General features: G+C 45.8%; 1 protein-coding gene across 1 annotated transcript; it reads left to right on the forward strand.

The window, feature by feature from the left end:
* Positions 1 to 12,795: 12,795 nt before the first annotated feature.
* NENF (neudesin neurotrophic factor) lies at positions 12,796 to 22,426 on the forward strand. The gene is made up of 4 exons (XM_032289175.1): positions 12,796 to 13,022; positions 18,456 to 18,516; positions 20,257 to 20,360; positions 21,883 to 22,426. Exons 1-4 carry the CDS (start codon positions 12,846 to 12,848, stop codon positions 22,057 to 22,059), a joined length of 519 nt encoding a protein of 172 aa, XP_032145066.1. The 5' UTR covers positions 12,796 to 12,845; the 3' UTR covers positions 22,060 to 22,426.
* Positions 22,427 to 23,190: the final 764 nt, after the last annotated feature.

Raw genomic sequence — 23,190 nt, forward strand, 5'->3', positions numbered from 1 at the left:
ATGCAGCAAACCACCATGACACACCTTTACCTATGTAACAAACCTGCACATTTTCTGCACATGTATCCTGGAACTTAAAATTAAAAAGAAAAGGGTGCAGTGGCTCACGCCTGTAATCCCAGCACTTTGGGATGCAGAGATGAGTGAATCACGACGTCAAGAGTTCAAGACCATCCTGCTCAACATGGTGACACCCCCCCATCTCTACTAAAAATACAACAAATTAGCTGGGTGTAGTGGCAGGTGCCTGTAATCCCAGTTACTCGAGAGGCTGAGACAGGGGAATTGTTTGAACCTGGGAGGCAGAGGTTGCAGGCAGCAGAGATCACGCCACTGCACTCCAGCCCAGGTGACAGAGTGAGACTCCATCTCAAAATAAAAATAAATAAATAAAACTAACTAAATAAAAGAATACTTTCCATTTTTCTTGTAGGCGACTAACTGATTCCAAGTGCTTTGGAAAAATATGTCTGGCTTCAAGTAGAAAATGACAATCACGGGTGCCTGGAGAAATCCAAGAGCCTAAGAGCATGCTATTCATGTGTAGACTCATCCTTAGCAACTCAGGGAGTGGGGAGCTGTATGTGATCGGTAGAAATGACAAGGATCTTTTGGCTTAAAGATGTTCCTAACAAACAGAACTGTAGAAAGAGAAAGATCCCAAACAGAGAAGCAGCACGAGGTATGATATGGATGTTATAGTGACACGTATCAGGAAGGGGATGATATTCTATTCGGGATTTTCAAGGGCCTCCTACATCCCAGAGATCTTGTGACACGGTGTAACATAGATGCTGCACTTTGAGCTTTACAAGTCCACTACCATCGTTAGTTTTAACACAATGCTATAAAAGAGGTAGACTGGCATGCTACTAATGTGGAAATTGAGATTCAGAGTAAGGTTAGTGGACCCAGATCCTGTTTAGGTCACTCTGCACTAGAAGAACATACTGTCTTTCTGTTTTTTGTTTTTTTGAGACAGAGTTTTGTTGTTGTTGCCGAGCCTGGAGTGCAATGGCATGATCTCAGCTTACCGCAACCTCCGCCTCCCGGGTTCAAGTGATTCTCCTGCTTCAGACTCCAGAGTAGCTGGGATTACAGGCATGCGCTGCCACGTTCGCCTAATTTTATATTTTTAGTAGAGATAGGGTTTCTCCGTGTTGGTTATCCTGGTCTTGACCTCCCAGCCTCAGGTGATCTGCCTGCCTCAGCCTCCCAAAGTGCTGGGATTACAGGTGTGAGCCACCACGCCTTATTTAACTTATTTAACTTACTTATTTAACCCAGCCCCATCTTGTTAAATAAGTAAAAGTATAAACATTTGGTATAGTTGCTGGGGGGGAAGTATAGCCTGGTGGGTAGGGGCAGGCTGTAGGATACATAAGCTGTGCTTGACTTGGCTCTGTCACCTACTGTGAGAGCTAGGTGAGGTACTTAAGGTTCCCTGACATAGGAACAGTTATGTCACAGAGTTAAAGTGAGGATTAAACGAGCTTAGAAATATCAAAGTGCTGAAACCAATACCTGGCACACAGCGAGCCCTTCTCTGGTCTCCTTTGCCCGTTCTCCCAACCACCAGATGTTACGAGCTCAGTCTTCTCTGTCCACATGCACTTCCCTTGGCAATCTCATCCATTCCTGTGGCTTTACATACAGCACCTATGCCAGTGAATTCCAAAATGTCTATCTCCAGCCCAGAACTCTCCCCTCATTCTAGACTTGTATATTTAATTGCCAATTTGATACATTCAGTTAGATGTCTAACACACACCACAAAGTGAACAAGCCCCCAGTTGATCTTGATCTTCTCCTCCAATATCTGCTCCTGTATCAATAAATGGCAATTCCATCTTTCCAGTTGCCCAGGCCAACACCTGTGAAGTCACTCTTGACTCCCCTCTGCTTCTCACATCCCAAGTCTCATCTGTCAGCAAATTCTATTAGTCACATCTTCAAAACACATCCATAGTCAGCCACCTCTCACCACCTCCACAGGCATCACCCTGGTCCAAGCAACCATCATCTCCCATCCAGATTATTGTGGTAGCCTCCCGGCTTTAGCCAGCGTTATTCCATTATCATTTAAACTTACTCTGTTGCAGGTGTCCTAACCAGAGTTACTCCATCTTAAATAAAGGCCAGATAAAGCCAAACCTGCAGGGTGACTTTCCCAGGAAGTTAGGCACTCTTCATCACAAGATGTGTAGGATTGAGGAAACGAGTTAACAGAAAAAGGCATTCTTAGTTTAAACATGGATTTTACTGTAATAATACCATTAATAATATACCCATAAACACTTGCTGAAATCAATAGTTACACAAGAGACTATGAATACTAATATCCTGTCACAAGCTGATCACAAGACTTTGTAATAAAGTATACTATTCTTAGCCCTAATATCCTGTATAAGCAAGCATTACATCAAGGTAGGGGTGTTCCTCCTCTTGCTTTCTGAGCATGCCCTACTCTGTAATAGAGTGGTTTCTAACAAACCATTTAAACTTTACTATACTCTGTGACTTTCCCTGAATTATTTCCCTGCAAGATCTAAGAACCTGCTCTTGGGGTTTGGGATGAGACCCCTTTTCTGGTAACATTTTCTCATTACATCTCCACCAGGACCTTAACGCGGTGAGACCCCTGCGCCCCCGCCAACCCAAAGGCAATAGACTGTGCAGCACCAATTGGAAAATATTTTTATACGGTAAAGGACAGGGGTACCTGTCCAATATTGGGCTAGAGGCCCAATTAGGAAGGTTTGGAGGCCCTCCACATCCTCACAGCTGGATAGGGATTCAGTGCTGCAAGATATTAATCATCATTCCCTTTTAGCCCTCCTTGCGCTCTCTGCCGCTCATTAAATGCTGCTACCTGCCAGTTTCCTGATTTCTGTCTATGCTTTACTGCTGCTTTTCAGAGGCCTCACTTGACCAGTCCTGGTATTTTTTTTTTTTTTTTTTTGACGCAGTCTTGTTCTGTCCCCAGGCTGGAGTGCCGTGGTATGATCTCGGTTCACTGCAATCCCTACCTCCCAGGTTCAAGTGATTCTCCTGCCTCAGCCTCCTGAGTAGCTGGGACTACAGGCACATACCCCTACACCCAGCTAATTTTTGTATTTTTAGTAGAGACGGGGTTTCACCATTTTGGCCAGGATGGTCTCGATCTCTTGACCTGGTGATCTGCCCACCTTGACCTCCCAAAGTGCTGGGATTACAGGTGTGAGCCACCGCGACCGGCCTACATGAATTATTTATTGCCTCCCCTTCTCTCAAAAGATTAATTGAAACTTGGTATGTCCAAATTTTTTTTTGGAGATGAAGTCTGAAGTCTTGCTCTGTTGCCCAGGCTGGAGTGCAGTGGCAACCTCCGTCTCAACTCACTGCAACCTCTTTCCCCCAGGTTCAAGCAATTCTCCTGCCTCAGCCTCCCAAGTAGCTGGGACCACAGGTGTGCGCCACCATGCCTGGCTAATTTTTGTGTTTTCAGTAGAGACAGGGTTTCGCCATATTGGCCAGGCTGGTCTTGAACTCCTGACCTCAAGTGATCCACCCACCTCGGCCTTTCAAAGTGCTGAGATTATAGACATGAGCCACCACACTCAGCCTGTACTTACAAATTTTAAATGAAAAATTCCAGGGTGTATGATTGAGACAGGCAGCAATTATGCCAGTCCCCTGTAAGCAAACAGCTCTAGGATAGGGAATAGGAGATTCGTTCTGAGCAGTTCCTTTTTATCTGCTCACTAATCAAATGACCTTTACTTCTTGGTTATGGACAGCAAGATCATGTAAGTCTCACCCTCTGCCCATCACTGTCCTGAGCGTGGACATTCCTTTCTGGGTCTGTGTCATTTCCCTTACTTAGTGAGACATTTCTTTTGTTACCTCTCCTATTGTGGTCTCTCTCATTTATTGTACTTGGGTAATATGAATAGCTGAATTAAAGTGACCACAGGGGCCAGGTACAGCGGCTCACACCTATTATCCTCGCACTTTGGGAGGCCAAGGCAGGAGGATTGTTTGAGCTCAGGAGTTCAAGACCAGCCTGGGCAACATAGCAAGACACTGTCTCTATTTTTATTTAAAAAACAAAAAAAACATTGTGACCACATGATCATTTTCCCTTGCTCATTTGGCTCTGAAAGCTCTTTCATCCTTTTCGTGGTGCTTGGCCAGTGGCAGTACAACCTCATTCATGAGGTTCTCTACTTTCCCCTTTACCTGTTTCCCTCATGGGTAACACAGCCTTAATCCTAAAAAGCTTACCACTAGGGTACATATTAGAGCATTGGGACCAATTTAAAGTAGGTGGGCTTAGGAAAAAGAAATTTATATTTTTATGTAATATTGTTTGTCTCTAATGGGGCCAAATAATAATGTTATTATTCAAAATAATAATGTTATTTGGAAAGTCAAGAAAAATGGCCACCTAATAGAACTACAGCCTTTAATAGTATACTTCAATGTTTAAGCATTTTTATTGCTGAGTCAGGTTAAAACTTATAACAAGCATGTGCATGTGCAATGAAAGCAAAAGAGGAAAAATACTTAGATATTCTAGAGGATTTTTTAATGCAAGCCTTTTCTTTTAATGCCTGAATGCCCTGCCTCTTTGTTGGGAAGAAATTTATTAACCCGGCTTCAAACTGTAGTCTCTTTTTTTTTTTTTTTTTTTTTGAGACGGAGTTTCACTCATGTTACCCAGGCTGGAGTGCAATGGCGCGATCTCGGCTCACCGCAACCTCCGCCTCCTGGGTTCAGGCAATTCTCCTGCCTCAGCCTCCTGAGTAGCTGGGATTACAGGCACGCACCACCATGCCCAGCTAATTTTTTGTATTTTTAGTAGAGACGGGGTTTCACCATGTTGACCAGGATGGTCTCGATCTCTTGACCTCGTGATCCACCCGCCTCGGCCTCCCAAAGTGCTGGGATTACAGGCTTGAGCCTCCGCGCCCGGTCTGTAGTCGCTTTCAGAGATCACAAAGTGGATGAGGAATTGCTTTTACTTGTCTCCATGACAAAGGAGAAAAATTAACAGAGATTCAGCTAGCTTGCATGTTGTAGTAACCTCCCAAGTAGATCCTATGGTTTGGGACATTTCAGTTCTGGGGAGGGCATTAAATATCCTCCAGTTTGAATTTAACTTAAACCTGGTGTCCCATATTCCCTAGAAAAGACAATATCCTCTCAGACCAGTGGTACAAAGAGGAATACAGCCATTAATAACTAACTTTCTGCAATTTGGTTTGCTGAGACTCTGAGTCTCCCTGTAATACTGCAATCTTGCCAGTTAAAAAGACAAATGGAGACTATAGATTTGTTCAAGACCTCCTGATTGTCAATGAGGGTATTGTTCCCATACCTCCTATAATACACAATCCCTACAGGCTGTTAGCCCAGGTCCCTGGGGATGCTAACTGGTTTACAATTTTAGATCTTAAGGAAGCCTTTTTCTGTATTTTCGTGCACCCTGACTCACAATCCATCTTTGCTTTTTGAATGGACTGACCCACATAGTCATTTAGTTTCTCAATTAACTTGGACAGTTCCTCCCCAGAAGTTTGAAGATAGCCCTCATTTATTTGAAAACGCATTGGCTAAAGAATTTAAAATGTTATGATTGGATAAGGGCACCATTTTTCAGTACTTAATGATCTGCTTATCGCTAGCCCAACCAAAAGCGACTCAGACAATAACACCATTATGCTGTTAAATTTTCTGAGAACCAATGGGTATACAGAGTCTTGCTGCACAAGGCTTAGATTTCTTTTTATTTGTTTGAGACAGGGTCTGGCTCTATTGCCCAGGCTGGAGTGCAGTGGCACAACCTCAGCTCACTGCAACCTCCACCTCCTGGGCTCAAGCAATCCTCCTACCTCAGTCTCCCAAGTAGCTGGGACCACAGGTGCACACCACTACACCCAGCTAATTTTTTAAAAAGTTTTTTTTTAGAAACAGGATTTTGCCATATTGCCCAGACTGGTCTTGAACTCCTGAGCTCAAATGATCCTCCCACCTCAGCCTCCCAAAGTGTTGAGATTACAGGTGTGAGCCATTACACCCAGCCAAGGCCCAGATTTCAACTCAAAAAATTAAGTATTTGGGATACATCTTAACTCCTGGCACCTGGGAAATAGCCCTGGTACAAAAAGAATCTATTTTGGGTGTTCCAGAACACCAAACGAGAAAACAATTATGGGCTTTCCTAGGGATGGCAGAATTCTGCCATTTATGGCTACCCAGATTTGTGCATATGGCTAAGCCTTTAGATGAGGCTCTACAAGGAGCAGACTCAGATCTTTCTGAATGGGATAACAATTATAAACATGCCTTTAATACTAAGAGTACATCTCCAGCCTTAGGAATCCCCAGTCTTGATAAACCAGTCTTCCTTTATGTGGCTGAAAACCAACAAAGAGCCCTGCGCATTCTTGTCCAGAACTAGGAGATCAGAAAGGAAACTCCACAATAATATAACTGGTGGCATACTTTGTAAGCAATTACACCATGTGGCTTCAGGATGGCCCAGAAGTCTCCGAGCAGTTGCAGCAACTGCTTTTCTGGCAGATGAAGTTAACAAATTAACTTTATGACAACATCTGGAGGTTTTGACCCCACACCAAGTACAAGAGGTTGCAGAAGCTAAAGGATACCTATGAATAACCAAGAGATGCTTATTAAAGTATCAGGCTTTATTGCTTAGACACTCCTGATATTACTATTAAAGTATGCCAAACCTTAAACCCGGCTACCTATCTACCTGAGTCTATGGACCCTCTAGGTCATTCTTGCATGCAAACTTACGGAGCAAATTTATTTATGGAGCAAATTTATTCCAGCCGGCCAGACTTAAAAGATGAGCCACTAGACGATCCTGAAATAGAATGGTTTACAAATGGTTTTATGTATCAGGAAAACTGGAGAGCCAGGTAGGTTGTTGTCAGCCAGCATGAGGCTCTACCAGCTTCTAGCTCAGCTCAGAAAGCAGTTAATGGGTGGTTGCAGTGGCTCACGCCTGTTATCCTAGCACTTTGGGAGACTGAGGCAAGTGGATGACCTGAAGTCAGGAGTTTGAGACCAGCCTGACCAACATGATGAAACCTCATCTCTACTAAAAATACAAAAATTAGCTTGGCATGGTGGCAGGTGCCTATAATTCTAGCTACTTGGGAAGCGGAGGCAGGAGAATCGCTTGAACCTGTGAGACAGAAGTTACAGTGAGCCAAGATTGCCCCACTGCACTCTAGCCTGGGAGACAGAGAGAGACTCCATCTCAAAAAATAAAAAGCAATTAATGGCTCCTACCATAGTCCTTCAATTGGGAAACGATTTAAGAATGAACACTTACACTGACTCCAAGTATGCCTTTCTGGTCTTCATGCTCATGTTATCATTTGGAAGGAACAGGGGTTCCTAACTGCTAAGGGTTCCCCTGTGAAATACCACTTGGAAATCTAAAACCTACTAGATGCCATTCTGCTATCAAAGGAGGTTGCTGTGAGTCACTGCAGGGGGCATCAGAAAGGAGATGTCACTATAATAAAAGGGAATTCTTTTGCAGCTGCATTAAGGGAGCCAATCAACTTTGTGGGCATGTTGATATCCACTGCCCTGGTGATGATAAAGCCAGAGTATACTAAAGAAGAACAGGAATGAGCTAAAACCCATGGATTAACTTTAAATACTTCCAGATGGCTAATTGATGAAAATGACAGGCTATATGTACTAAAAGCTGATCAATGGAAAGTAAACATGTGCATGATTCTACTCATGAGAAGAGAAGTAGAAGAGAGTCTTCCCAAATGACTATTTCAATTAATGTCTTGTCTTTTTATAGGAAAAGACCTTCTTAAAACAGTAAAACAAGGGACTTGGGTCTGTGAACTATGTGTCCAAAATAACCCAAATAATCAACCTTTACCTCCTCCTTTAGTAAAGCCCGTTCGGCACAGGGGAACATACCCAGGTGAAGATTGGCAAATAGACTATACTAAAATACCCCCATGAGAAGGATTCCAATTTTTTTTTTTTTTTTGAGATGGAGTTTCGTTCTTGTCCAGGTTGGAGTGCAATGGCGTGATCTCAGCTCACCAAAACCTCTGCCTCCCGGGTTCAAGCGATTCTCCTGCATCAGCCTCCCGAGTAGCTGGGATTACAGGCATGCACCACCACACACAGCTAATTTTGTATTTTTAGTAGAAACGGGGTTTCTCCATGTTGGTCAGGCTGGTCTTGAACTTCCAACCTTAGGTAATCCACCTGCCTCAGCCTCCCAAAATGCTGGGATTACAGGCATGATCCACCACGCCTGGCCAGGATTCAAATATTTATTAGTATTCATTGATACCTTTACCGGTTGGATTGAAGCTTTTCCTACCTGGTCTGAAAAGGCAACTGACGTTTCTAAATTTTTATTAAAGGGAATAATCCCTAGGTTTGGGCTGCCTAGAAGCTTACAAAGTGACAATGACCCATTTTTCACAGCAACAAGAACCTAAAGTATATCATTGGCTCTAGGAATTCAGTGTCGCCTTCATTCAGCATGGAGGCCTCAGTCTGCAGGAAAAGTAGAAAGGGCCAATCAAATTTTAAAGAGTTTCTTGCCAAGTTATGCCAGGAAACATCAGAAACCTATTTGTCTCTATTGCCTGTGGCCTTGTTGCTAGTTTTGGCTGCCCCTAAGGGAAACTCGCAGCTCAGCTCTTTTGAAATAATGTATGGAAGTCCTTTCTTAACTGCAGACTTCCTAGTAAATATAGATACCTTCAAATTACAGAACTATGTTATTAACTTAGGTCAGGTGCAAAAAGCTCTTCTTGAATATGGAAATCAGAGACTTCCTCTCCCCACCTAAGGAAGAAAATCATGTTATAATCCAGCCAGGAAACTGGGTTCTATTAAAAACCCAAGTAGATCAACTTTCCCCAAAGTATTTGTACAAAGTACCCTACCAAGTACTCCTTAGTACCCCAACTGCAATTACACTTCAAGGAATAAGCAGCTGGGTTCATTGTTCTCAAATTAAACCCATTTCTTATGAAGTCCCACAGGGCTGCCGGAACACAAGAGACTGATCTCACTTATTCCTGTGTACCAAGCACTGATCTCTGGTACCTGCTCAGAAGAAACAAGAAGGACGAATAACTTAAAGATTTGGATTAACATCTTAATTCTGCACATGTATTGGAATCAGCTAACAAGCAATCTCTTTGCCAAATGAGCACAAATTTTAGCCTCCCTACACAACAAAACTAACTGCTGGATATGCAGGGAACTAATGCCTCCTCCATCTCAGGCTGCCCTGGCACATCCTGCCAGCCACTATGAGCATATGGGAAAATTATTATGATTAGGGTAAACAAACGACCCTTTTTCCCTTTTACTATAGAAACACAGGGGCCAGTGTTTCCCTTCCCACAGTGAAACAAAGAAGCCCCTTTTTTTTTTTTTTTTTTTTTTTTTTTTTTTTTTTTTTTTTTTTTTTTGAGACGGAGTTTCGCTCTTGTTACCCAGGCTGGAGTGCAATGGCGCGATCTCGGCTCACCGCAACCTCCGCCTCCTGGGTTCAGGCAATTCTCCTTCCTCAGCCTCCTGAGTAGCTGGGATTACAGGCACGCGCCACCATGCCCAGCCAATTTTTTGTAGTTTTTAGTAGAGACGGGGTTTCACCGTGTTGACCAGGATGGTCTCGATCTCTTGACCTCGTGATCCACCCGCCTCGGCCTCCCAAAGTGCTGGGATTACAGGCGTGAGCCACCGCGCCCGGCTGAAGCCCCTTTTTTTATTTGATTAAAAAATTAAACTCCACTCTAAGTTATACTGTACATGATGAATGGATAACAGCTGTCTAAGTTCAGGTATTAGGCAGAGTTTCCCTATGCTTTCAAAGACACAATAGCAGTGATTGCCACACTGAAACCTGTAATATGGAATGGTCACTACCCCAACACTATAATTGCACCCTTCTTGTAAGTAGCCAAATGCAGGTGGGATGGCAAGATAAATATTTATGGCTAAGTGCTTATATTTCTACTTGAGGTTGATTAAGGGCATGTGGGTCACATGGTTGGCCATACATGCCTTATAATTGGACTGGAAGATGTACATGGGGTCATCCTCATCTCCCAGGATATATCCTCCCTCACTAGATTAGAATCTCTCCTCTAACTGGGAAACTGTAAGAGCTCATCATAAGTGACAAAAGCAGGCTTCTTGGTGGTTTTACCCATTGGCTATCTTCACCCCACAGGCAGCCACAATTGACATTGAGCTTCAAGCCAAAGCCGTAGCTAAACACAACTGCAGTTTTCAATAATACAGGCCATGCCCTTACCCTCTTGACTGAAGAAACGTTTCAAATTAGACAGATAGCCTCATGAAACTGTATGGCTCTGCACATGTTAACAGCAGGGCAAAGGGGGAACTTGTAATCAAAACAGAATGTTATGTATATATTCCAGACTATTCACATAATATTACTGAGGCCACAAAAGACTTAGACATCCACATCTCTGCTATTGACATTGTCAGTTGTCCATATCTGACAAGAATTAAACATCCACATCTCTGCTACTGCCATTGTCAGTTGACCCCGTATCAGCTTGGTTCTAACAACTGCCTAGTCCTGGGGAAACTTTTTGTTTAGCATGCTTGGGATGATTCTATTCGTTCTGTTTTGTTGCTGTGGAATATACTGAATCGTACTTTTTATGTAGGAATAAAAGTTAAGCTCACTCAATTCTTCTTTAAATTTAACATAATAATTTTCTAGATTTCACGTTTGTCCGGGACTTAGAATTATGTATGATTGGTCCTCACCATACAGATGCTTTCTGACTGCCTATCGCTCTACTTTAGGCAAAGGGATCCTAATGGTTAGGCGGGAATATCATTGCTTCTGTTCAGCTTGAAGAAGTTACTGAAGATGGATCTCTGTCCCTCAGCACCCCTTAGGATTAAGGGTCTCCTTGTATAAAGGAGGAGGGAATTATGTCAGAAGTGTCCTAACCAGAATGACTCCATCTTGAGTAAAGGCCAGATAAAGCCAAACCTGCAGGGCGACTTTCCCAGGAAGTTAGGGCACTCTTCATCACAAGATGTTTACGGTTGAGGAAATGAGATAATGGAAAAAGGGATTCTTGACTTAAAACTAAGTTAAAACTAAGTTTAAGCTCAGTTTCACTCTAAAGATAACCGTACACCTATAAATTCTCCCTGAAATCAAGTTACACAAGAGAATAACAATACTAATAGTCCATCACAAGCTGATCATAGGCCTTTGTAATAAAGTATACTAGTTTTAGGCCCATAAAGGCAAGCATTACATTTAAGGCAGGGGTGCTCCTATATAAGCATTACTTGCTTAGTACTACTTCCAAGCAAGGGTGCTACTCAGATATAGAGTAGTACTATTATTAGAAACGGAGTAGTTTCTAATAAAACTATTTTAACTACTATACTCTTCGACTAGCCCTGATTCTTTACCATGGAGATCTAAGAACCTGCTCTCAGGTCTGGAATGAGACTGCTTTTCTGTTAATTCTTCTATTACATTTACTGAGAGTAAAAGCCAGTCTTGAAAATAACTTGCGAGGCCCCCTAAGATCCACTCCACTCCCTTACCACCTTCCCTTCCCGTGTTCCCCCAGCAAGCTGGGCACCCTCATTATGCGCTTGATCCTTTGACCAAAGTGCTCTTCCCTCTAGACCCCCTCCTTTGCCTCCAGAAGATTTTAATATAAATACCATGTTATCAGTGAGGCCTTTCCTAATCTGCCTATTTAAAATAACCATTCAATGTCCATGCATCATTGCTCATGCCTGTAATCCCAGAATTTTGGAGGCCGAGATGGATGGTTCACTTGAGGTCAGGAGTTCGAAACCAGCCTGGCCAACATATAGTGAAACCCTATCTCTGCTAAAAATACAAAAAAAAAAAAAAAAAAAAAAGAGAAAAAGAAAAAAAAAATTACCTGGGCATGGTGGTGGGTGCCTGTAATCCCAACTACTCTGGAGGCTGAGGCAGGAGAATCACTTGAACCCGGGAGGTGGATGTTGCAGTGGGCAGAGATTGTGCCACTGCACTCCAGCCTAGGCGACAGACTCCGTCTCAAACATAAATAATAATAATAAAATAAAACGGCCATGCCAGTGTTCCCTATCTCTTTGCCCTGCTTTTTCTCCCTAGTATTCACCACCATCTAACATACTGCTTAGCATCTTACTTATTGTCTATCTGCCCATACAATGTAAGCTCCACGTGGACATGGATCTGTCTTGTTCAACTCACATGGATGAGTCCCCAGTGACCTGGTACATGGAGGTACTCAAAAAATATTTGTTGCATAAAGTAATGAGCAAAGTTTTGCACAAATATTAGCTGTTATTATTTCAGGGCATATCAGTGATAGCACCCTACTCTTTGCAAAAATCTCTCGGGAACCAGAAACTTAAACACAACTAGTAAGAAAAAAAATCAGCCAAAAATAAAAGCGAATTAATACAGTTGAGGTCCTATTTTAGAAATATACATTCCTAGGTGCTGGTATGTCAGGCTCTGTCATCTTTGTACTCGATCAAGGAACTGCTGTGACATTTTTTGGTAACTTCCAGTCTGTAGTTTGGATTTGGAGTCAGGGGTAAAATCCCAGTTCCCAGGTTTCCAGCTGCGCAGCCCGAGTAGCCCAGCCGGCCCCACCCCGGGGCGCAGGAGGCTCTTGGAGGTCGGGGGGTTCTCGGTTCCCGCCCTCGGGGCGGCTCTGGGCTTGGGCGGGACTCTGGGCCGCTGGGCGGGCGTGCTCGGCCCCACCGCCCTGGCTGCTCTTTCTTTGCGCTGCGTGCTCACCATGGCGGGCCCCGCGCCGGGCCGGCGGCTGCGGCCGCTGGCAGCGCTGGCTCTGGTTCTGGCGCTGGCCCCGGGGCTGCCCACAGCCCGGGCCGGGCAGACGCCGCGCCCTGCCGAGCGGGGGCCCCCGGTGCGGCTCTTCACCGAGGAGGAGCTGGCCCGCTATGGCGGGGAGGAGGTAGGCGAGGGCGGCGCGGGCCGAGGTACCCGGGGTCGCGTCCGGTCTGTGGCAAGCCGGGCAAAGACCTGTGAGGCCCCCGCGGCTGAGGAAGCCTGGGGGACACGCGGCCCGCGGCGGGCGCCCCTCCCGGAGCCTTGGCTCCGCGCTTTGCCCGGGCCCGCTGGGCCTCCTCTCTCCAGGCCCGGACAGATGGCCGAGGGGTGAGGGCGAGTCCTCAACAGTCAGAGCGCCAGGCTTTGCCCGCACACCCCACCCTGAGCTTCCCCCTCGGTCCCTGGGAAATTCCCCCTCTAGCTGCCTTTACGTTGATGATCCGCGTGCAGACCTCAGAACTTTTTGGTTTTCATGTTAGCATCAGCCGAGGCATTTACTGTGCCCACGCATAGTGGGGAGTGGCGGGGGACCGAGAGAGGGAAGCAGAGCCCGCTCCCTGGGTTAGGTGGGACTTGGGGAAGGTCCTGGGATAAACCCGTCTTTGCCTGCACTTCCTTTTCCTGCCCCTGTATCCCAGTCCTCCTCTGCATCGGACTCCTCAAACGCACTTGCAGTGCCCTGTGTCCTGGGGCTCAGCCAAAGCTGGAAGCCAGCGCAGAGGGTGGACTGGAGGTTAGAGATCTCCCCCCACCATACCTACACACGTCAATCAATAGTCTAGAGGCGTCCAGAAAACTCACAACCACCTGTCCACCTGGGTTGGTGGGGACCAGTACGGTGGCTGTGTCGTGTGAAAACAAGATGCTGCTCATGACAAGGAACACAGGGGGCCTGATACTATATGCAGAGCAGGGGAACGTAACTAGGGGAGGTCATAATGCCATAGCATTTCAGAGCTGGCAGGAACATATCTCCTGCTTTTACAGATAAGGAAACAGACCTGCCCCCTGTTAGTGGTAGAGCAGGAAGAGGCCCTATGTATTTCAAAACCCTCTGGCTTGGTCTCCCTAATTCCTGAGTTAATTGGATTTATATGGACTAGGATTGCAAGGGGGTATCAGAAACCTAGCCCTTAGGCAATGATGCCAGTTTGGGCATCATTTGTGAAGAGGCCGAGTAGAACCATGAGTCAGTCAGTGAGGACACGGAGGGAGGGAGACATGACTGGGATGTGAGGATGTTAAGAGGTGCCTTTCTGGGGGTAGCAGAGGGAACCAGATGCTTCAAAGTCTGGGCATCTGTGCAAAAAAGAGTTAACATGGCAGGCCTGCTGTCCTTAGAAAAGCCTGCTTGCAAGGGTGGGGCTTGTCTGGTGTCTGGATTTCTCACCCTTCTCTACCCAATATGGGTGGCTCACTTGCCTGGGCTGTATATACAGATGGTGTGGGTAGCACTGAACACTGAACTTGCTAGGCAGAGGGTTCCCTTTGTGACCAGCTTCCAGTGAAAACCTTGGGTGCTGAGTCTAATGGGCTTCTCTAGCAGAGGAATGTTCTGCCAGAAGGATGGCACACATTGCCCAATTTTGTTGGGGGGGGAAGTGTGTGCTCTGTGTGACCCCTCATGGGAGGGGAGAGCATAGGAAGCCTGCACGTAGATTCACTTAGATTCTACCTCCTTTTCCTTCCCAGCTGTGAGTAGACTGTATGCTGAGTTCTTGGAATCCTCCTTCTGGGGACTCTCCAACTGACCTGATGGTCTTTGGGACCACTGGCACAAAATCTAAGGAAAGAGAGAGTTCACCACTGAGGTTACAGCAGCAGTGCCAAAACTGCAAGATGAGGACTGAGAAAAGACCCTTGGTTTTTTTTGATTTTTTGTTTTTTTTTTTTGTTTTGAAACGGAGTCCACTCTGTTGCCCAGGCTGGAGTGCAGTGGCACGATCTTGGCTCACTGGAATCTCCACCTCCCAGGTTCAAGCGATTCTCCTGCCCTAGCCTTCTGAGTAGCTGGGATTACAGGTGAAGAAACTGAGGCTTAGAGTCTACATAACCTGTCAACAGTTTCTCTGCTGGTAAATAAAAAGTCAGGATTCAAACTCATACCTGTCTGATTCTAAGCCTATGCCCTCCCTAGGGCAGTTCTTCCTTATTGAAAACTTGAACGACAACCTCTTGCAGCTTGTAGTAAAAAATGGGTATATATAGTTTAAGGAGGAGATAAAGATTTTACTGTTAGAAAAAGGGGAGTGGGCCAGGAACAGTGGCTCATGTCTATAATCTCAGCACTTTGGGAGGCTGAGGCGGGCAGTTCACAAGGTCAGGAGATTGAGACCATCCTGGCCAACATGGTGAAACCCTGTCTTTACTAAAATGCAGAAAGTTAGCCAGGCATGGTGGTGGGCACCTGTAGTCCCAGCTACTCGGGAGGCTGAGGCAGGAGAATTGAACCCTGAAGGCGGAGGTTGCAGTGAGCCGAGATCGTGCCACTGCACTCCATCTTGGCGAGAGTGAGACTCCATCCCCCCACCCCCCAAAAAAGGAGAGTGTTGGCTGGGCGCAGTGGCTCAAAGCGGTAATCTCAGCACTTTGGGAGGCTGAGGCAGGTGGATTGCCTGAGGTCAGGAGTTCTACACCAGCCTGGCTAACATGGTGAAAATCCATCTCTACTAAAAATACCAAAAAAAAAAAAAAAAAAAATTAGCCGGGTGTGGTAGCACATGCCTGTAATTCCAGCTACTCAGGAGGCTGAGGCAGGAGAATCACTTGAACCTGGGAGGCGGAGGCTACAGTGAGCCGAGATTGTGCAGCCTGGGCAAAGGAGTGAGACTTTGTCTCAAAAAAAAAAAAAAAAAAAAAGAGTGGTAATAAGATGCATGTTTTTGTTTATCTTATGTATGTGACTGTTATATTTATATGGCTCTTTGCACATAGAAAATAAGTATCGGCTGGGCACAGGCTCGCGCCTATAATCCCAGCACTTTGGGAGGCCGAGGTGGGTGGATCACTTGAGGTCAGGAGTTTGAGACCAGCCTGGCCAACATGGCGAAACCCTGTCTCTACTAAAAATACAAAAATTAGCCGGGCATGTTGGCATGTACCTGTAATCCCCACTACTCAGGAGTCTGGGGCAGGAGAATCACTTGAACTGGGAAAGCAGAGGTTGCAGTGAGCTGAAATTGCGCTATTGCACTCCAGTCTGGGCAACAGAGTGAGACTCTGTCTCAAAAAAGAAAAAAAATAAAAGAAATATCAAGGAAAAAGCCACAGAATGGAAGTATGACAAAATACTGGTGTTAAATGATAGCTGTAATATATTTTTTAAATTGATGTAAATATATAACACCACTCAGTTTATATTATGTAAATATATAAACTGAGGAACAAGGACTTCCGGTGAAGGAAAGACAGGCCGTTTCAAATGACCCTTGTTGGGTGAGGTGGAGCAAGTGTCCAGAGTCAATGGCAGTCCTCTAGAACCTGTCTTTAGGGGCCAGTTTGGGAATAATAAAAGGCAACTTTCTGCTGAACTCCTGTGTTTTGTCTGCTAGGTGCTACATTCACGGTTGTCCTCAGCATTCCCTTGAGGCAAGTATTACCCTCATGTGACAGGTAGAGAAGCAGGCCCCTCATATGACAGATAGAGAAGCAGGCCCCTCATATGACAGGTTATGAGGCAGTCGGGTGTGTTTCCTTGGGCAAGTTGCTTAGCTTCTCTGAGCCTCAGTTCCTCTGTCTGTTAAACGGGGTCATGAAAACCCTTCACTGTAAGCTCCACAAGAGCAAGAAAGCTAAACTGCTCCCCAACTAAAGAGAAGGCCAAGCAGCAGGTGCTTGCAGAGCCTGAGATTCCTGCGGAGCCAGCTTCAACTCCCACCCTCGCCTGTGCTGTGAGCCACCTGGCTGATGCCCTTGCACCTCTGATGGCACCAAGACAAAAGAGATCTGGTCTTGCGTGTCTTGGGACTGTACCCATCGTCCCAGCCTGAGCCCAACCTGATGGAAGTTAGAAAAGTCATCCTATCTGTTTCTGTGTTATTCACTCTTGGTGGGGAAATTCGGAGATAACATTTTATGTCTGCCGATAGAGCCATAAAAGAGTCTAAAACCCATTGTTAGTAGAGCAGTGGGGAAACAGCATTGCTTACATACCTCTAGCACTACAAATGGCTTAATGTTGTCACAGGACAAACTAATAAAATATAAACAGTGATTAAGTTGTTCATATACTTAGACCCAGGAATTCCATATATTGAAATAGGTCACTTTCCTATGCACTGACTGGGTGGAGAGAAATTTTTAAATAAAAGCCTCAATGAAATAAGTCACCAAATTAGAAAGTAATTTATAGAAACATAGTATTCATAATGCTACCATTTATAGTTCTAAGGATTGGAAACCACCCAAATGCCCAAAATAGAAAGCTACCTAAACAAATAAGTACACGATATCACTAATATAAGATGGGTCCCCAGGCCAGGTGTGGTGGCTCATGCCGGTAATCCCAGCATTTTGCGAGCCCAAGGCAGGTGGATCACCTGAGATTAGGAGTTTGAGACCAGCCTGGCCAACATGATGAAACCCCATCTCTTCTAAAAATACAAAAAATTAGCCGGGCATGGTGGCGGGTGCCTGTAATCCCAGCTGCTCAGGAGGCTGAGTCAGGAGAAGCGCTTGAACCCGGAAGGCGGAAGTTGCAGTGAGCCAACATTGTGCCGTTGCACTCCAGCCGGCAACAAGAGTGAAACTCCATCTCAAAAAAAAAAAAAAGATGGGTCCCCATGGAGCTGTTTAAGTTACAGTCATTTTGGTGGCAATGTTTATATGAAGGAATGTTACCTATAAGAAGCAAAATATAAAATAGATCTCGCTCATATCAGTTACATCTGTGTATGTACATTGATAAAGAAGAAAGCAAATTTGGACTGATAAGTAATTCATCATTTACTGTTCTTTTGAATTTTCATCTCTATTAAGTTGCTTCAGTTCCTTTGTTTTCTTTTTTCTTTTCCTTTTTTTTTTTGGAGACAAGAGTCTTGCTCTGTTGCTCAGGCTGGAGTGTAGTGGCACGATCTTGGCTCACTACAACCTCTGCCTCCGGGGTTCAAGCAATTCTCTAGCTTCAGCCTCCTGAAGGTGGGATTCAGGCGTGTGCCACTACACCAAGATAATTTTTGTATTTTTAGTAGAGATGGGGTTTCCACATGTTGGCCAGGCTGGTCTTGAAACTCCTGACCTCAAATGGTCTGTCTGCCTCGGCCTCCTAGAATGCTGGGATTACAGGCGTCAGTCACTGCACCTGGTCCCTGATTTTCTTTATAAAGAAGGGGATTGCCACATTCTTGTCATGAGACTTTATGACTTTTCCAAATTCCAGTGTGTGGGCGTGATGCTGCCCAGGCAGGTGGTGAGCTTGCCAAGGACCAGGCTTAACAGAAGGCCACTGGGACTTGACCCCCTGCTCTTTGCTCAGCTTGTGATAGGAGGAGAATTTACTAACTTACACTGGAAGAGCCAGCTCTTCCCTCCTCTTCACAGCTTCTCCCCTGCTTTCTAGGAAGATCAGCCCATCTACTTGGCAGTGAAGGGAGTGGTGTTTGATGTCACCTCCGGAAAGGGTAAGTGCTGTGGCATTTTGAATTTTATTTCCAGGGAGCACAGAAGCCAGAGTGAGCAGCACTTGGAGGTGTGAGGAAAGGGAGGGAATGTTGGGCAAGTCCTTTTCCTTCCATTTTATTTTATTTATTTATTTATTTACTTTTGAGACAGAGTCTAGCTCTGTCACCCAGGCTGGAGTGCAGTGGCGTGATCTTGGCTCACTGCAACCTCTGCCTCCCGGGTTCAAGTGATTCTCCTGCCTCAGCCTCCCAAGTAGTTGAGATTACGGGTGCCTGCCCCCACGCCCGGCTAATATTTTTGTATTTTTAGTAGAGATGGGATTTCATCATCTTGACCAAGCTGGTCTTGAACTCCTGGCCTTGTGATCTACCCACCTCAGCCTCCCAAAGTGCTGGGATTACAGGCATGAGCCACCACACCCGGCCTTCCTTCTATTTTAAATGAGCAGATTGAGTTAACCTTTGTCAGTATTTTACTTCAGCAGCGTTTTTTCCCCCTGATTATGACATACTCCTACTTCCTTCCATGGCTTTCCATTGCCTGGGTAGAATCAAGTTCAAATGATGGTTTACCCTAGTTGAAGCAATGAGAGAAGTGTTCTTTAGTAAAGACTTGGCATTATAGAACATTACAGAACATTTTAGTGCTATTTAATGTAACTACAAATAGTATCTTGGAGGTAGTTTTGTAGTGGTTCATCTATTATTTGATAACAAACATGCTGAATGGAAATAGACTTGGCTTCCACCAATATTTAAGAAGATGGAACATTTTTCTTGTTTGTATCTTTTTTTTTTTGGAGACAGAGTCTCGTTCTGTTGCCCAGTCTAGGGTGTAGTAATGTGACCTCCTCCACCTGCTGGGTTCAATGGGTTCAAGTGATTCACCTGTCTCAGCCCCCAAGTAACTGGGATTACAGTCATGCACCATCATGGAGGGGTACTCTAAGATGCCCAGCTAATTTTTTGTATTTTTAGTAGAGGTGGGATTTCACCATGTTGGCTAGGCTGGGCTCAACTCCTGACCTCAAATGATCTGCCCGCTTTGGCTTCCCAAAGTGCTGGTATTACAGGTGTGAGCCTCTGCGCCCAGCCTGCATCTTTAATATTTTTAAGAGACTATTTTCTCAGTATTAACACTTATGTTTAAAAAAAAAAAAAAAAAGAACGAGAGAGGGGTCCAGGCACAGGGGCTCATACCTGTAATTCCAGCGCATTGGGAGGCCAAGGTGGGCAGATCGTGTGAGCTCAGGAGGTCAAGACCAGCCTGGGCAACAGGGTGAAACCCCATCTGTACACAAAAAATAGCTGAGCATGGTAGTGCTTGCCTGTAGTCCCAGCTACTCCGGAGGCTGAGGTGGGAGAATCGCTTGAACCCGGGAGGTGGAGATTGCAGTGAGCCATGATCGTGCCACTGCACTCCAACCTGGGCAAGAGTGAGACCCATCTCAAAAAAAAAAAAAAAAAAAAAGAGGTTGGGGGGTACTATTGTCATTCTGTATTTTCTGAAAATCCCCACTCAGCCTCCATGTGTGACTTATTCTACATTTAGAATGAGTGGCATCTAACCTAATTGCTGGGGTGGCTTACTGGACTTTATGTCACCATTGTTTTGCTTCTCCGTGGGCCTGGAGCCTTTTTTAGGACTGGGTGAGGCCCTTGGGAGCCCCCCAGGTGGAGGCGCCTGGTTACGTGGCATGTAAACCCATGCTCATGTCTCTTCCTTCCTCCCTATTACAGAGTTTTATGGACGAGGAGCCCCCTACAATGCCTTAACCGGGAAGGACTCCACTAGAGGGGTAGCTAAGATGTCCTTGGATCCTGCAGACCTCACCCATGACACTGTGAGCCAGCTTATATAACCCATTGGCAAGATGCTCTACCTCCTTGTCCATTGCTTGCTTGCTTTCTCTCTTTCTTTCTTTTCTTTTCTTTCTTTCTCTTTCTTTCTTTCATTCTTTCTTTCTCTCATTCTTATTTTCTTTCCTTTCCTTTCCTCTTTCTTTCTTTTCTTTCCTTCTCTCTCTCTCTTTCTTTCTTTTCTCTCTCCCTCCCCTCCCCTCCTCTTTCTTTTCTTTCTTTTCTTTCCTCTGGGCAAGAGCAAGCCTTCCTAACTAGCCCATTTGCCCTTCAGTCTGCTTGGTGTGGTGGCCAGCCGTTTTCTTGCAATAGATTATCCGACTGTGTCACCCCTACTCAGAAACCTTCTGTGGCTGTCTGTGGCCTAGAGTCAAGTCCAAACTCCTATGAACTTGTGATCCAACTCAATGATCATCACAATTTGGCCTCAACCTGCTTTACAGTCTAATGCTCCTTAGGGTCTGCTCCTGCCACCCCGTCCCCTCAGCCCCTTACAGCCTTGCTGTTAGTCTCTGAGACCCATTCCCCTTGCCATGCTTGGTAGCTTCGTGGATGAACTGGGTTGGGAAGAAAGGGCTCCCTCTATGCTCATATTTCTGTGAAGGAGAAAACAGTATTAAAAAAATTTTTAGGCTGGACGTGGTGGCTCATGCCTGTAATCCCAGCACTTTGGGAGGCTGAGGTGGGCAGATCACCTGAGATCAGGAGTTCAAGACCAGCCAGGCCGGCATGGAGAAACCGTGCCTCTACTAAAAATACAAAAACTAGCTGAGCGTGGTGGCACGTGCCTGAAATTCCAGCTACTTGGGAGGCTGAGGCAGGAGAATTGCCGGAATCTGGGAGGTGGAGGTTGCAGTAAGTCGAGATAGCGCCACTGCACTCAAGCCTGGTCAGCAGAGCGAGACTGTCTCAAATAAATTTTTTTTAAAAACGTATTCAAGGTCTAAATAGTCCCAACAGTAAAGCTGGAATTTCCCCCAACTGTATTCAACATCAAACGGACATTGAGATAAATTGAGATGAGCCAAACTCATAAGCCACAGCATTACAAAAACAAATGAAGAACTTAAGAAAGGGGAAGGTGCCAAATGTATAATGGGAGCAGTGTAGACAGAGGGGGGTTTAATCAGGGGGGAGGAGGGGATGCAGAGTAATGGGAGCAGTGCAGAGAGAGGGAGGATTAATCGGGGGAGGAGGGGAATGCAGAGGCAGGATGGCACGCCCCGCCCCGCCCCAGCATGGTCATGGTGCTCTCTGGAGTCCTTCATCCCTGATCAGTCAAACCGCAAAGCGTGATGAAGCATTGCTCCCCTTACGTTATATGACCCCCGCCCCAGCACACACACAGCAGTGTCTCTTAGGTCATTTGTCCATTATTTGGTTTGTTGAGATATCTTTTCTCTTGTGTTAGGGATGTGGGAGGGCAAGGCAGGGATGGAGCAAGGCCAGTGCCAGACACCATCCACTTACCCCATCCCCTGTCTTTCTTGGGCTTTTCTCCCCAAGACCGGTCTCACAGCCAAGGAGCTGGAGGCCCTGGATGACATATTCACCAAAGTGTACAAAGCCAAATACCCCATTGTCGGCTACACGGCCCGGAGAATTCTCAATGAGGACGGCAGCCCCAACCTGGACTTCAAGCCTGAAGACCAGCCCCATTTTGACATCAAGGACGAGTTCTGATGTTCCACCTGCAGGAGCAGATTCTTGGGAGGGAGGCAGGAAGACACTAGGTGCTGAATCTCCTGAAAAACAGGCCGCCTGGAGCTCCTGAGCCACCCAGATACGAATAAAACAGATACCCTAGAAGAGCGAATGCCTCCTGTTGTCCTTGGTCAGGGGTTCTGTCTAGCCGGGGACCCCTGCCCTCACACCAGGGGTCAGTAAGAACCAAAGTGGGATGCCTCCTAGATGTCAGCATCGGCTGGCTGGGCAGTGGAATTTGTGCAACCTTTGCTTTATGCTTTTCTGTAATTGTCAGATTTTCAGCCATGACCATGTTCACTTTATAATCAAAACAAAAATAAACGTCCCATTTTTTACAAAAGGAGAATTCTTCCCCTGAGGCCATCTCCTTGGAGCCCCATCAGCACTCCCCGGAAGTGGGTGGGCTGTGCTCTCCCATAGTCTGCCGGGGCTGGGTGGCAGGAGGCATTGAGGCAATGGGGCAGGAATGGAGAGTGATGAGGTGTGAGGGCGGGTGATGGGAAGGGAGCCAGGAGACCCGGCGGGAGTGAGGGCCGGAGTGAGGGTGGGAACTGGCTTCAGCGCATGTGCAGCTGGAGACTGGTGAGGAGGGCCGGGGTCAGCGTGGGCAGAACCTGGTGGAGGTCATTCCAAGAACAGGGAGGCACCCTCCTTATGCTGGACTGAGGTCAGATTTTAGGAGGAAGTCCCTTTTGTTAGAGGGGGCAGATTTTTCCCTCTGGGGACACTGGGCAATGTCTGGGAACATTTTTTAAAATTTTTGGTTGTCATGATTGCAGGGTGCAGCTGGCGTCTAGAGGCCAGGGATGCTGGTCAACATTCTGTAATGCACAGGACAAAACCATCTGGTCTGAAATCTCACTCATGCTGAGGCTGAGAAACGTGTGTTAGACAGATCCTGGACGTTTTACAGCGGAGATTAATTTCCTTGACATAATGCTTGTATTTTATTAAAATAGATTGTAACTTCCCCCAAGAGAGAATTTTCACATTAAGCAGAATATGTTAAGGTGATTGTTCAAAATGTTGATTCCACCCCTAGCGCTTATGATTCAGTATTTCTAGAACATGGTTTGCAACAGTGCTTATAGTGAGCTGCTCAGGAAG

This window comes from Sapajus apella, unplaced genomic scaffold (assembly GCF_009761245.1).
Source record: "Sapajus apella isolate SASKATOON/1434 unplaced genomic scaffold, GSC_monkey_1.0 scaffold22, whole genome shotgun sequence".
Classification (NCBI taxonomy): Eukaryota; Metazoa; Chordata; class Mammalia; order Primates; family Cebidae; genus Sapajus; species Sapajus apella.